The 13,584-nt window shown below is 40.9% G+C and overlaps 1 protein-coding gene across 1 annotated transcript in view; it reads left to right on the forward strand.

The window, feature by feature from the left end:
- Positions 1 to 2,041: 2,041 nt before the first annotated feature.
- LOC114563695 (inactive dipeptidyl peptidase 10) overlaps positions 2,042 to 13,584 on the forward strand; it is a 69,238-nt gene continuing 57,695 nt past the window's right edge. Inside the window, exons 1-5 of the mRNA XM_028590490.1 lie at positions 2,042 to 2,095; positions 2,758 to 2,869; positions 3,158 to 3,253; positions 12,269 to 12,363; positions 12,832 to 12,906. Of these exons, the coding sequence (XP_028446291.1) occupies positions 2,042 to 2,095; positions 2,758 to 2,869; positions 3,158 to 3,253; positions 12,269 to 12,363; positions 12,832 to 12,906 (432 nt within the window). The remainder of the gene's footprint in view (positions 2,096 to 2,757; positions 2,870 to 3,157; positions 3,254 to 12,268; positions 12,364 to 12,831; positions 12,907 to 13,584) is intronic.

The following is a 13,584-nucleotide window of genomic DNA, read 5'->3' on the forward strand; positions in this document are numbered from 1 at the left end:
TATTCAGAATTGGCTCCTTTAAAATTGTAGATGGAGATATTTAATGGATCTCTTCAGTGGCCATTTAAATGGTTTTCAAAATGGAAATATAGCAGCATTTGAACAACTCTTTAAGGCACATTTTCACAGCAGGGGCTGACAAGACTCAGTGAATTCCAGCACATGAAAATGTACACAAACATAACGACCTGTCAGCTCAGTGTATCACTCGAGGTCTATGAATAATGATCTGATGAAGAAATCACAATCAGTGTTCCTGATGTGTAATGAGGGTTGCTCTAGTTAATGAGGCCAAACAAAACAGAAAACAAAGACAACTCAAACAAAATGATGTTAAATCTAGACTGGAGGAAAATTACTTATCTCTTGTGAGCGATGCACAATGTTAATATGGAGAAGCTGTGGGGACTAGGTGTGAGACTAACTTTGTAGAGTAGAACTAGGGGGGGAAGTAGAGTTGGCAAGGCTCCAGGATATTTATCTGTGAATCATCCTCCCAATGAAAATAATGAAAAGATCCATAAATACACAGACAGGGTTTTCAGTAGCTTGGGGCTCTGTAAGCGAGCAAGATTTATTTAGAACACTGCTCTGCATAATTCATGTCAGACAGTAGATAAAAAGTTTGAGATACGTCCAAAAATGGGCATGGTCTTCAGAGAATTGTTCTGCCCTGTTTACACTGAGAAGCTTTCATCAGGTTCTGCAGTAGGGACAGTGACAACTCCACAAACCTATGGATTTGTTCCAAGAAGCAGGTCTACTCATTTACAAGGAAAATGCTAAGTAAAGCAAGAACAAGTAGAGTTCTGTTGTTTTTTTGTTTTTGTTTTTTTTTGCAGGGGGTTTCAAGTACCAGATGTGAGAAGGCTTCAGGTTTTACTTTCCAAGTTAACATCACCTGTCAATGAATGAATGACCTTTTGGAAAACAAAAGGAATATTTGTTCATGCAAAGCCATATAACATATTAAAAAGGACAAACTTTTCATGACTTAGGCTGTAACAATACTTCATGGGATTTTCTGTATTGTATCACCTCCATCAAATATGCAAATCCAATTTCTGGCAAACTATGCTTTTACATTTTTAGATATACGAAATACCTCTCTAGATACTCTGATTAAGTAAAGTCACTATAATGAAAAAAAAATTTTAATTAAAAAATGAAACAAATCTGAATTGGATGATTTGGAATCCAGCACTCTGGTTTGGGCCGACTCAGTTTCAGTCACGACTCTCCGGCAATTCATCATCCACCATCTGCTCAGCTCTGGAAGAAACATGATCATATGATCACGCTTTCATAGCCAAGCCTGTTTCCAGCTTTTTATCCTGAATTTGGGCTTTTTTTATTTTGCTTTTTTTACTGACTTTTATTGGAGACCAATGAGCAGTCCATTTGTGTATCGATCCCTCAAGCTATCCTCAAGTCAACAACCAAGTTTGCAGGGTTTTTCAAAAGCAGAGAGAACTTTGGTCCTTTTCAGTTTCTTCCTAACGCTGTCCCTGCAGAACTTGACATAATTCAGGTTTTATGAGAAGACGGTGGGAATTGTAAAGAAGTTCAACTTGTTTTGTAGATTCTTCGGTTGCTGCTCAGTTTTTACAAACAATAAGCAGCTCTGATTTGTATTTAATAATATTTACTGTGGTCTTAATGGTCCTATGGATTAGGGATGCTAATTTAGAGTTTATTTTCTGACTGATAGCTGACCCTCGTTATCTGATCATTAACCGTTAACTGAGACCCAGTTCACCAGTCCGGGAGACTTGGACATATATTTTCCACATTACGCAGACAATGGCAGACTTGTACCAATCGCACAGCCACAATGTTCCGTGCATTGTCGTGGAAACATGTAGCCACTTTCGTGGAACCGCTTGCGCGACCGACACAAGTCCCCCGGTGGTCCGAGGTGTGTATGTCCGAGCCCCTCTCCACCGCATTCACCTGCGAGGTTGTTAGCTGTGTGTCTGCCTGTTATACTCTGTGTGTAGGACAGACGATTTACCCCGCCAGTCCTCACTGATATAGTTTCATGTGTCACGGAGCTCTCAGCTGTGAGCGCCGTCCAGCAGAGAGCCATGGACAGGTAAAAGAAAGAGCTAAAACGCAACTTCCTAGTGCATAATTAGCACTAACAAGTTACCTAGCAGTTAGTAAATACATTGTAGAGCCTATATATCCTTTATCATGCAAAAAAAGTTTTAATCATGTTGTTTTTAACTGTTTGCAACTCATTGTATTAATCGGTCAGAATTCTTATTATCGGTCAACAGTTAAACAGTTGATTATTAACATCCCTACTATGGACAGACTTAAATATGATTACACTTCGACATTACATGCTTTAAATGTGTATATAGACATTTTTTTCCTTTGTTCAGAGGAGTTTAGGGATGCCAGGGACAAACACTGCTATGCTTTAGCAACTTAAACTCCCCGTGTTTACAGAGCACAGCGGGTGCTTTCAGTCTTATATATAGCCTACTTTATTAATGCCCAAAGGGGGGAAGTTGTGCCCTCCGTGTCCCCTCGGATTTACGCACAGGCTCAGTCAACCCCTGCATGAAAGGCTTAATTCCTCAGTATGGTGCAAGGACACTTCAGCAGCTAGCTGTACCGGGGGAAGCTGCTCAAAACCCCACAAGCGTTTGCCTACTTAATATATCTTTCTTTCCTGGGTGTTGATATTTTGTTTTTATTAACATGATGGATTGTTATTGACATGCTTTGTTTTCTCTTCTTGTTTAGGACACAGGGCCTATTGGGGGAGATAAAAACTGGAAGGGCATTGGCATCTCCCTACTGGTTATTGTGGCGGTGCTGTCTCTCATTGGTCTGTCCATTGTTCTGCTGTCAAAAGGTGAGGCTGCCTGCATCACATCACAGGCACACAGTTTGTGGAAAATTAATGGAAACGATGCAAAAGAGCTATTATGTAATATTCCCTTATCCACCTGTTCCTACGTCATATTACTTTGTCCTTCGGTGTGTGATGTACTGTATGTATGAGCAGATCATGGGATAACATATCTGTGCTTCTGATTTTTCTCAAACGATTTGTAGCTGAATTTTGAGACTTGATTGTAATTTGATTGACAGTTGATTAATTGTTGATGGTATATTAAATACGTTTTCTTTTATCCTGTAGATGATGGTGGTAAACCCTTTGGTTCACATTTGACACTGGATGACCTCTTTCAAAGAAACTTCCAAATACACGATCCTGATGCAAAGTGGATCAGTGGTAAGTATGGAACGAACACTGAAAATAGTTCTTCAGGTAGTATAGGAAAGGTTGTCACATGTGGTTTATTCAGCAATATCCCAACTTATATTCTATCACATTACTTCTTTTTTTTTATTGATTTCTACAATATCTGCCCATCTGCTGCACTTACAAAAACTATGAACTCATGGGCATCAAAAAATGTAAATATCCAATATGGGATGTCTCTAGTCATACTCAGATTCTAGTCAGAATAGTAGTCTGATACTGATCCACTGGGCTGTGATTTTGGGGCATGTTTCAACCGAACCAGGAAAGAAAATGCCTCCGCACTCAATTGGATAGACCTACAACCAATCAGAGCAAAGGAACTCAACTCAACTCTCAACAGAACTCCACCACTCAAAACCAATGAGACTAGACGGTGTATTGTTGCCATAGCAACCACTCTTTGCACTTCCGTCCTAACTTCTGACTTTTAGACTTTTTTGTAGCTAGATATATCATTTGTTTCATCTAAATATGAACGTGGATAACGTTAGTGATAGTGAGATGCTTGCTACAGATGCATTTCTAGAGATGAATCGGCGAAAACACGTTTTATTTCTCTGATTCACGGCTTTGTTCTAGCGCCGCTGGGCGCTTCCTCTCTTCAGTCACGCTCTCTCACGCGACCATATAACGTTACAGTCGCAGCGACACCATCAGCTTGAGTTTGAGGATTTTAAAATGAATGCGCTGTTGATATCTTCTATAACAGACGCGATGGCGGAATCTACACATCTCAATTCTCCGAATACAACCCAAGCGCTCTTTGGTGACGTGGTTGATTAAGTTACTGTTGATCCTCTGTATCATCGTATAAAGCCCACCCTGACAATTTGATTGGTCCGAACAGCTCTGGTTGGAGCATAGTTACTCCACGACGGATCAAGTCCAGACCGAACTTCCCGACCTCAAATGTTGTGGGCGGGGCTAAGTTCGGCTGGCATCCAGGCTAGGATGTCTCAGAATTTAGTTGACATGTTGTTTAAGTTTGGACTATAAAGCAGGAAAGGTTGAGATGAGGTTTCTCCCACATAAACAATTACTCCCCTATCCTACAAACTGATGAAAACTAAGGCATAAAAAAAGCATTGCTCCTAAAAAATAAAGTATGCTTTTATACCGTTATCACAATTTCACCAGTCACCTTATGTTTAGATAATTGTATCCCTAATTGCATTGTGTTAAAACAAAATCACTGCCTGGATTACGTTTAGAGGCTTTTTGTGTGTGAATGAACACCATGGTAATGTACAGCACCAGAGTTGCGAGGATGTGTTTGGTTGAAATCCGGCTGTTCGACTGCTGTCGGCTCAGGCACAATCAGTTTTCCACTTCTGAAAGCCTGATCTTGCAATACCTACTCCTCTGAAATGCTGCTTGTCTCACATGCACTGGAAAACAAAAGTCCTCATGTAACCTTAGATAAGTCATAGATAAGATATGTTTTTGTATGATACTTCTCCCATGAAGGTTGGCAACAGCAAAACATCTTTATTGTGAAGTTGATCTTGAAAAAGGAAGGAATGGCAAAGAAAACTCTCAATGACTCCTTCAGAACAGCAGAGAATACAGTCACTGCCTTGGTGAAAGGTTGCTGGGATTCTGTCGTCATTGTAATTGGTCTGAGAATAGTTGTAGATTTTCTTGACAATGTATATCAATTCAATTTGCATCTTGTAAAGTAATAGGTATTAGATAGGCAGCAGATAATTATCCAATCAACGATCACAGCTACCTTATAGGTACATCTATATATGACAGGGTTTCCCGCAGCACTTGGCAGCTGCCTTGGCAACACGAGCCTGCCGCCCTTTACTACGTAAAAATCGTCAAAATCGATCGAGTCTGAGCGCGTAAGCGCAAGCTTATCTGTCCTCTCTGCATATTGACAGAGAGCGGAGTGCTGACACAGACACGCGCGTGCATGCAGAGGTGCGGGCAAACTACGTCGGCTCTGCAGTTTTGTTGAAGTCACAGAGAGTCACAGCGATGCCGATAAAGTGGTTTCAAGTGTGGTTACAGTTTTTCAAAATTTCCCGCAGACAGCGTTTGATATGATATTAATGGCGAGGCAAAAGCGGTTGCTGTTGACGTTACACTTCCTCTGAGACAAGCAGGCACAACAGTGGTTTCTATGCCCTGGTGACTGACTGACAGGCTGAGGTTGTAAGGCAAGGCAACTTTACTTCTACAGCACCTTTCAGCAACAAGGCATTTCAATGACATTCCTTTGCACTTAAGTTAGTTCTCAACAGGGCAGTCACCAAGTTTATTGTTAAAGGTTTGTGTCATTATGCAGTTTGCACTAAAAAGTCTTTGATGTTTACGTTCCTTTGCATTTCAGTTAGTTCAATATTAGCCTGTACACAATGTCATTTGTTTCATTTATTTATTTTTTTATAATATGTTCATGTGTGGTTTCTCTTTTTTTGTTAATTTTTAAAGTTGGGATTGATACCAATCCTGATTATCTGACTGGCGCACCCCTATCCAAAAGCACAACTGTTTTTATTAATGTTACTCTGAGTGAGCAGTGTTACACCCTCCCGGGTCTGACGGCAAACCCCACCCTACCACCTTAACTAACAAATTTTCTGTGGAAACCTTGTATGAAAAGACAGTATGCCTACCAGTAGCTGGGCCGTCGGAGGCACACGGTCCGTTGCTTAATGTTTAACAAAAGGAACAAAACAATCTCCAAAAGTCCAGTCTTTTCTCTGTGGTGTGTGGCAGCCCAACAGAAGGTCCGGCACGCTACTGCATATAAAAAGGGAGAGCTTTAATCAGCACGAGAACGAGACAATCAACTCCCCTGACACTGCTCTCCTGCTCTATGCCCAACCTCTCCCACTGCAGCTGATTGCCGACCATGCCCAACTCCACATATTCATATGCAGCCCTCTAGCTTCAAAAGGTAGATGCACGATCGCACCCAATACACCTGTCGACGTAAAAACACAAGCATACTGCGCAGGCGTCAACACTTGGGCTTCCCGTTGCCGCACTTTCTACCGTGAGAAATCACCAATAAATGCTTCAAAACCAAATGCCTTTAGGTTGAAAGACTAAAAACAGCAACGTTTGCCAGCTGGAAAACCAAAACCTTGAGCTAAAAGAAGCTAATATGCTCTGTAGGGTTGCAGAGTTGGGTTATTATCTTTGTGGGTTTGACCCCTTTTATATAACGTATAGTCATTTTCTCTTTTGTAAATACAGAAATATTAGGTTTGACAACTGATTGAAATATTTAAATCGCAATTAATCGCATGATTGACCATAGTTAACTTGTGATTAATTGCAAATGAATCAAACATTTTTATCTGTTCTAAATGCGCTTTAAAAGGGATATCTTTTTTGACGCTCAAGGGGTATCTGAGACTGGACGTAGTCCAGTGGTAACTCAGTTCACATCAACAGTACATGCAAATAACTTTAGTCTTGTGGAGAGAACCATCTGGAAGGGCTCTGAAATGGAACTTGCCATTCAAAAGACCTATTTCTTCATCTACTTCTGCTCAAGGAGGTTTTCTTCCTGCTAGCCATACACAATGTTACTGCTGCTTCCCAAACTTCGGAGCGGCCCGAGGCCCAAATCACAGAAAGCCCGTGCATTAATGGCGCGTCAAAAAAATGAGTGCCGTTACAAGGAATGTGTGTTGACTTGTTATTATCACGTTAATTTTGACAGCCCTAAATAATATTGATTAATGCAGGAAAACTCAATGTACTGAAGCCTTGCAAATTACTTAAACCTAAGTACACCAGACTAAAGTGTCATATTTCCTCGTATTATTTGTACAATTCTTCTTTCTGCTCATGCATTAAGCTTCTCTGATCGCACCATCTCAGTGATGGACAAATGGAGCACTCCGTGCAGCTATTATAAATGACAGGAAGAATACAAATATAAAAAGCTGCTATGAAGACAATTATAATTCAGCTGAAACCATAATACTGCAAATGTCTTATAAACCGTAGCTTTAGTACAAGGGAGTCATTTAGAAATGTCAATCCGCTGCGTTATTTGTTGTCTCCTATGCAAATATTCCCATTGCTACCACTATGCTATGGGCATATGGTTTGGAGGCCTTGTTACAATTACAACATAATACATTTTCTTCAAACATACACTCAATAAATCAAGACAAACAAAGCAGAGACAAAGGGTGAAAATGTAATGACCAACACAAATGCAGGTGCAAAGTTATATATTAACTTTATATTTATGATAACAGCAATAATTATAGTTGTTACAGTCCTAAAAACTGCCAGTGACAGCTTGACAATCAGGGTCTGTTTTCAGTAACCGCACATGTTCAGCACGCCATGAGCACTTGGCCAAGGGCTCGAGTCTGGCTGCCCTTTGAGCCTCTGCTCGCTCATTTCTAGGTCTGTTGGGATCCCAAAGGTGCAACAAATCAAACTTGCATTGCCCCAAAGCACAAAATAATCATATTTTATTTGCAGTGTGTTGACAGGGCCATTGTTCAATACAATGACTCAGCAGTACTTGGCCAGTTGCTGCGATTCTTGGCCTCCAAACCTTACAGTGGTCAGTTTTTGAACACATGCCTCCAACCAACTGGTATTTTTCCACAGCTTGCCTATGGCAGATAGTGATAGTGTGATCAGCTACAATAATCACAGGAACATGCATGGTGAAAGAGGTGCATCCGCTTTAGAATTTAATTAATTACAAGCGCTCACTGCATTATAACTTTTTTTCAAATAAATTTTAAAAACCATACATTTTTATTTTACTTGAAGCTGCACTAATCAGTATTGTTTATGTTTCAATCACAGTACTGTGAAAGGTGTCACACATGGTGATGAACCAACAGAGACAACTTTGCAGTTCCCTTCAGCTCCATAGAGCATTTTAGTCTATTCTGGATTATTGTTTTGGTTGTCTGGCCTGCAAATGTCAACCTCATTAGCCTTTATTTGTAGTCTCAGCAGCAGCTGTTTCTAGTAAAACCCTGACTGTACACAACACATTCTCATGAGCGGATTGTTTCAGCTCCCATTGGAAATGGTATCGTACGTATGCACTACAATTCGTGACCGGCGACCAGTCATGTGACAGTTAAGTTTAGCCACAAAAGGTGATTGTGAGGCGGGTACGTGGTCACTGCATGTGGATACTTGACTTCCTTCCGCAGTATTTTCATAGTGTGGTATTGCTACTTTTAGTCCATGAGAAAGATCTCAAAACTCATTCATACCTTCCTTCCTTCCTTCCTTCCTTCCTTCCACCACTTGGCACAAAAAATGACAAAGTCACATGTTCTGTTAACCAGTAACATCAACTGACTTCCTCCTCTGCTTGCTGCCGATGGACAACTGTCTCACGTCTTACGGCCTCTAAAAAGGGCTTTGTCGCTTCAATGTAAGGCTCCAAAAACACTGGATCATACAGTTCCCACAATGCAACTCGGTTCCATTTTTTGTAAGTGTCTCCCTGCTTGGTAAAAGCATGTCTTTCAAAATCCATGGCCCCGGTTTGTTAAAGATGTGTTGTCACCAATTAACTGAGATAACCCAAATGTTATAATATCTCATGCAGCAGGGGTAAGGCAAACGGACCGCAGGGTGTGCTAACGTTAGCTTCTGGTCTCATTTTTGGTCTGATAAAGTATTTTAGTGCCCATAATGCTATTTTCCAACCTAGTGTAGCTAAAATATTTCAAGGGACCCGCGTGAGCGCGGTTTTCATGGTAAATTAGCCGTTGAGGTTTTTGTCCCGTTTGTCACTCTGCCTGTAGTCTATATCGACGACGTTTCACGTCCGGTATTGTTCCACCGGATGTACCTCATTTAGGCCGGATGTCCGTTACCTTCCTCTTTCTTTGTGTTGGCGTTCTAACCTCCGGTGGATTTGTGAGGACTATGGTTAACTGCTCCTCAGATCTCTGCAGGGTAAATCCAGACAGCTAGCTAGACTATCTGTCCAATCGGAGTTTTCTGTTGCACGACTAAAACAACCTTGGAACATGCACGTTTCACCAAAAAGAGTTCTTTCCCGAGGCTATTTTGCAGAGACGTTGCTCCGTCCGGCGCTTAGTGCCGCCAAAGACGATTGTGATTGGTTTAAAGAAATGCCAATAAACCAGAGCACGTTTTTCTCCCATCCCAGAATGCTGTGGGGACTAGCCAGAACCTGCTCCACAGCGCTGGGGAGGAAGGTCTGTCAATGCGAGACTACTCTGCCTGAGGAGCAACTGCTGTACTTGTGCTGTTGTTTACTTGGTTGTCATGAGTTTGCGAGTGATGACATCCTGTCACTGTTACAGTTGCTCACCCTCAAAGAGGAGAGAGCGTTTGACTTTTAGCTTGAGTTAAGTGGAGCAGACACACGACTTCATGACATTTCATAGAATTCTGAAGCAGCAATGGCAACAATTTAGTAGAGGCGGTGCACCGCTGCTAAATGTATAGGAAACACTTCACAGTATACGGTTTGAACAGGCTGAGTAATGTTTCCTACGGCAAATCTTGAACCGCATGTGTAAAATAATGACTAAGGAAGGGTAAAATGTCCCCTGATTCAATGCCTTAACTTTTACATTCCTGAATAAACAATGTCAAGTCAACATTGAGAACCATGTTTGTTGCTTTCACTGATACTAAAACGGATAAGGTCAAACTTTCTTCACACCACAATGTAGTTCAAAAAGTTAAAAAACAAAAACATTCCAGGGCTAGAGATGTGGGATTAATCATTTAGGTAACAGCATTATCAGTGGCATAACGGGGGAGGGGGGGCCTTTCATTCTTGGCCTTACAAAACAGTGGCAAATCATTGGTGGCTGGGATACTTTTAATCACAGCTGAGATTGCATGTCACTTTTATTCTCGGAGGCTTTATAGATGGAACTGGTGTCAACTCAGGAGGACACTAGCCTCATTTTCCAATTACTTTTGCTGTAAAATGTTTTCTATAACCACTGATTTGATACATGCCCTGCATATAAAATATGCAGACTGTGGTTTGTTTCACTGTGGTAGTTTCTAAATGACAAGAGCCCTTTTGAGGATTTTTTATCGCCTGTTGAACACAAGCAATCCATCTGTCTTTCTTAGTTATTTTCCTGTCATTATACTCCAACGTGTTTTGAGTGTTTGCTAGTCTATAGCCCTCTCGTCTTCGATTGATTCCTCGGAGCTTATTCATTGACATTTACATGAGATGGGGACCTTGAAATGATTTAGACTTGTCAACTGAATTAATGGAATTCAGGCCTCCCTGGACTTTGTACTGTTAGTTTTGGGATTAGACTGGAGTTATTGCAGGCACTGCTGTCATTGTTTCCACTGTTGAAAGTTGAAATGTAATCTCATTGAGCCGAATTGTTTAAGACATATACTCCGGAATGAGTCTTTATTGTTGTTGTTTTCTTCTTCTCTCTTGTCAAACACTCTTCTCAGGGGCACTGCTGGCATCTATCATTGTAATCACTTTCTTACGTGTTGTTTTCACTGGAGCCACTGTTTTCCTACAGAGGGACCAGTGATGCCCCATATTCCTAAGAATGATGTTAAATGTTGGTGATTGATTGAATTTTAAGATTTACATGCAAACAGAGTGTCAGTGCAGAAAGTAGTGTTGTGCTTTGTGTAGCATCTCAGAAAGTAGCGTTATAGAAGTTGGTTGAGCAGCAGAGGTTGCATTCTGTCAAAAACTGACAATTAAAATAGTTTGTTTTTTTAAACTGATATGTCCCTAATCTGAATTGCTTGGACTCCTTTGTCGTCTTAACCAAAGTTTGCCATGCCCACAACTGTGACTGACCCAGACCTTTGGTCTTGTTCCATAGCAGCTCTGTGAGGCAGATTTGAGGCAAAACAGGGCTGTAAGCTAAACACCAGTTTCAGCATGCTAACATGCTCCCAATACCAATGTTAACATATTGATGTTTAGCAGTGTGTTAGCGTGTTAACAGTTGAACACACGATGGTGTCGTTGAACACAATTCCATAGTGTTTAAGAAACGTCCTACATCAGCTTTGGGTCTGGTGATGGGGTTAGATGAGACCAGTGCTACAGTGGGAGTTGTGTAAACCTGCTACTGCACACACAGTTAACAATATTTGAATATGAACACTGCTAACCGCTGAACATTCAAACCCCAATCAGCCTATAGTATACTCTTAAATCTATACATATACATGTGATGTATTAAATTGACACCAAACAGGTGCCCGGATAGCTCAGTTGGTGTCGCGGGCGCCCATATATAGAGCTTTGCTCCTCGATGCGGCGGCCCGGGTTCGGCTCCGGCCTGTGGCCCTTTGCTGCATGTTATTCCCCCTCTCTCTCTCTCCCCTTTTATATCTTCAGCTGTCCTGTCAAAAAACGCCCAAAAATGCCCCAAACAAACAAATAGAAAATCAGCTGTTAAGTTAAAACATATCGTAGTTGGTCTCACATGGAGGTCCAGATGGTCACAATGGTAGGGGCTTTGCAATGATATGCCAATTAAATCAAGTGGCCCTGTTAATAATGCAAACTGTAAACATCACATGACAGCAAATCCACATGGCTGAGGTTGCCACGGTAACAAACGGAGGTGACTGCAGGGGACTGCTTATCATGTGTAGAGACAGCCTTAATGGGGCTTCTACTGTCAATAAGTCTGTTTTACAGTGATCTGGATTATGTTTTTTCGGTTTAGAAATTGCTAAGAGGGGAAAAAAGACAAGCCTGTTTATAAACTCCAACATGCTTTGACATCCAAAAACATGGCTTTTTACTCATTTACTCTGGAATCTGAAATCTAGTCTCTAAAGCTTTTGCATTTCAGTGTTTTCTAACAGAAACAATAATCACATATTAATGGAATCTCACATTTAGAATGCTCTCTACCTCTAATCAACTGTTTCTTGGTTCAAGTTGGCTGATTTAATTACTCAAATCCTTTAGAAACACTCAAAAATGAGATTCACTTAGATGCAGTACTTTGAGCTTGCCTGTTTATCTCTTAGATGAGGAATTCGTCTTTCGAAGCTGGGATGGAGACATCATGAAAGTCAACATACACATCAATGAGACAGAACTCCTGCTGAAAAACACCACATTTGTAAGTGCTAGCTACGGTCTTTCTTAAAACCTGGGAAATGTTTCCAGTGCATTGAGAATTGATTTTCATTTCTTGTTTCCTCTGGTATTCATAAAGCTGTATAAAGACAAAATCAACAAGCCAGTAACAACTAAATTACACGAAATTTAAGAAAAATCCATTTAAAGAATAGGCCACTGCATGAAAATCATGTCACATTTATTATTGTATGAACACTTTTAATTTGTTCTGCTTTCGGATGTCTTGTTGTTGCTATGGCGACCCGTTTTGCCCTCAGCATACTGACCTTGCCAAGTTTGGCTCAAGTTGTACTGTGACTTTTTAAACTGATCCCAGTTTGTGAAAATGTTTTTTTTTGGGTTGCATTAAAACAGTGGTTATTTAGCAAGTGTATCTCTAAAGTCTTCTTAGTTTGAAAAATACAAATGAGTTTGTTGTAAAAACATCCATCTCCTTTTCTTCCCACAGGCTACTTTTAAGGCCTCAAAGTATGCAGTTTCTCCAGATCTGAACTTTGTTCTTCTGGGATATGATGTCAAGCAGGTGAGAACATCTGAGTATTCTGGTTGCATATATACAGACACTGGTGTTTGGCTTGGGGCTGTTAATACTGGAGGTTTACAATTCATAAACTAAAATGTATATGTGACCAATTTGCAGATAACTTATTTATCTATTCAGAGTCAGGGATTTAAAGCCAACATTGATCCAGCACGAGGCTACAAGCTTTAGAAATATGAGAAGACAGGTTTCATTAGTAAGAATGAAACAGGAACAGTTCATCAGGTCTACCACGGGCCGGGGGTTCGCCCTAAAGGCCGATCTAAACCGAAAGTGGTTCTGACGTCTGCCCCTCGCCCGTCTCACAGACAGGATACACTTCCATTTTAAGAAATAGCCAGACATAAAAATGCCCGTCCCTTGTAGCAGTTAGTCCCAGCTGAAGCTAATGCTTAGGAAATAAGCTAACTCGGCGTCCTTTTGGGCTCTAAGCTGTCTCCATCTTTAATATACATCTCCAATATTTACCAGGGGGTTGTTACGTCTCTGGTCACGCAACTGTTAGAAACATGCCGGGTTTTTCTTTAGGTCGGGTAGAATCTATCTTCATTGATCCCGTTCGTTTGTTTGCTGCTTTCATGGCTGTGCTAACGTTAACAGCTGTAGCGCGCTGGGTTTACGTGTTTACAGTTATATCTGGAAACCCGGCCTGGCTGTCAA

Source organism: Perca flavescens, chromosome 11 (genome assembly GCF_004354835.1).
Source record: "Perca flavescens isolate YP-PL-M2 chromosome 11, PFLA_1.0, whole genome shotgun sequence".
Classification (NCBI taxonomy): Eukaryota; Metazoa; Chordata; class Actinopteri; order Perciformes; family Percidae; genus Perca; species Perca flavescens.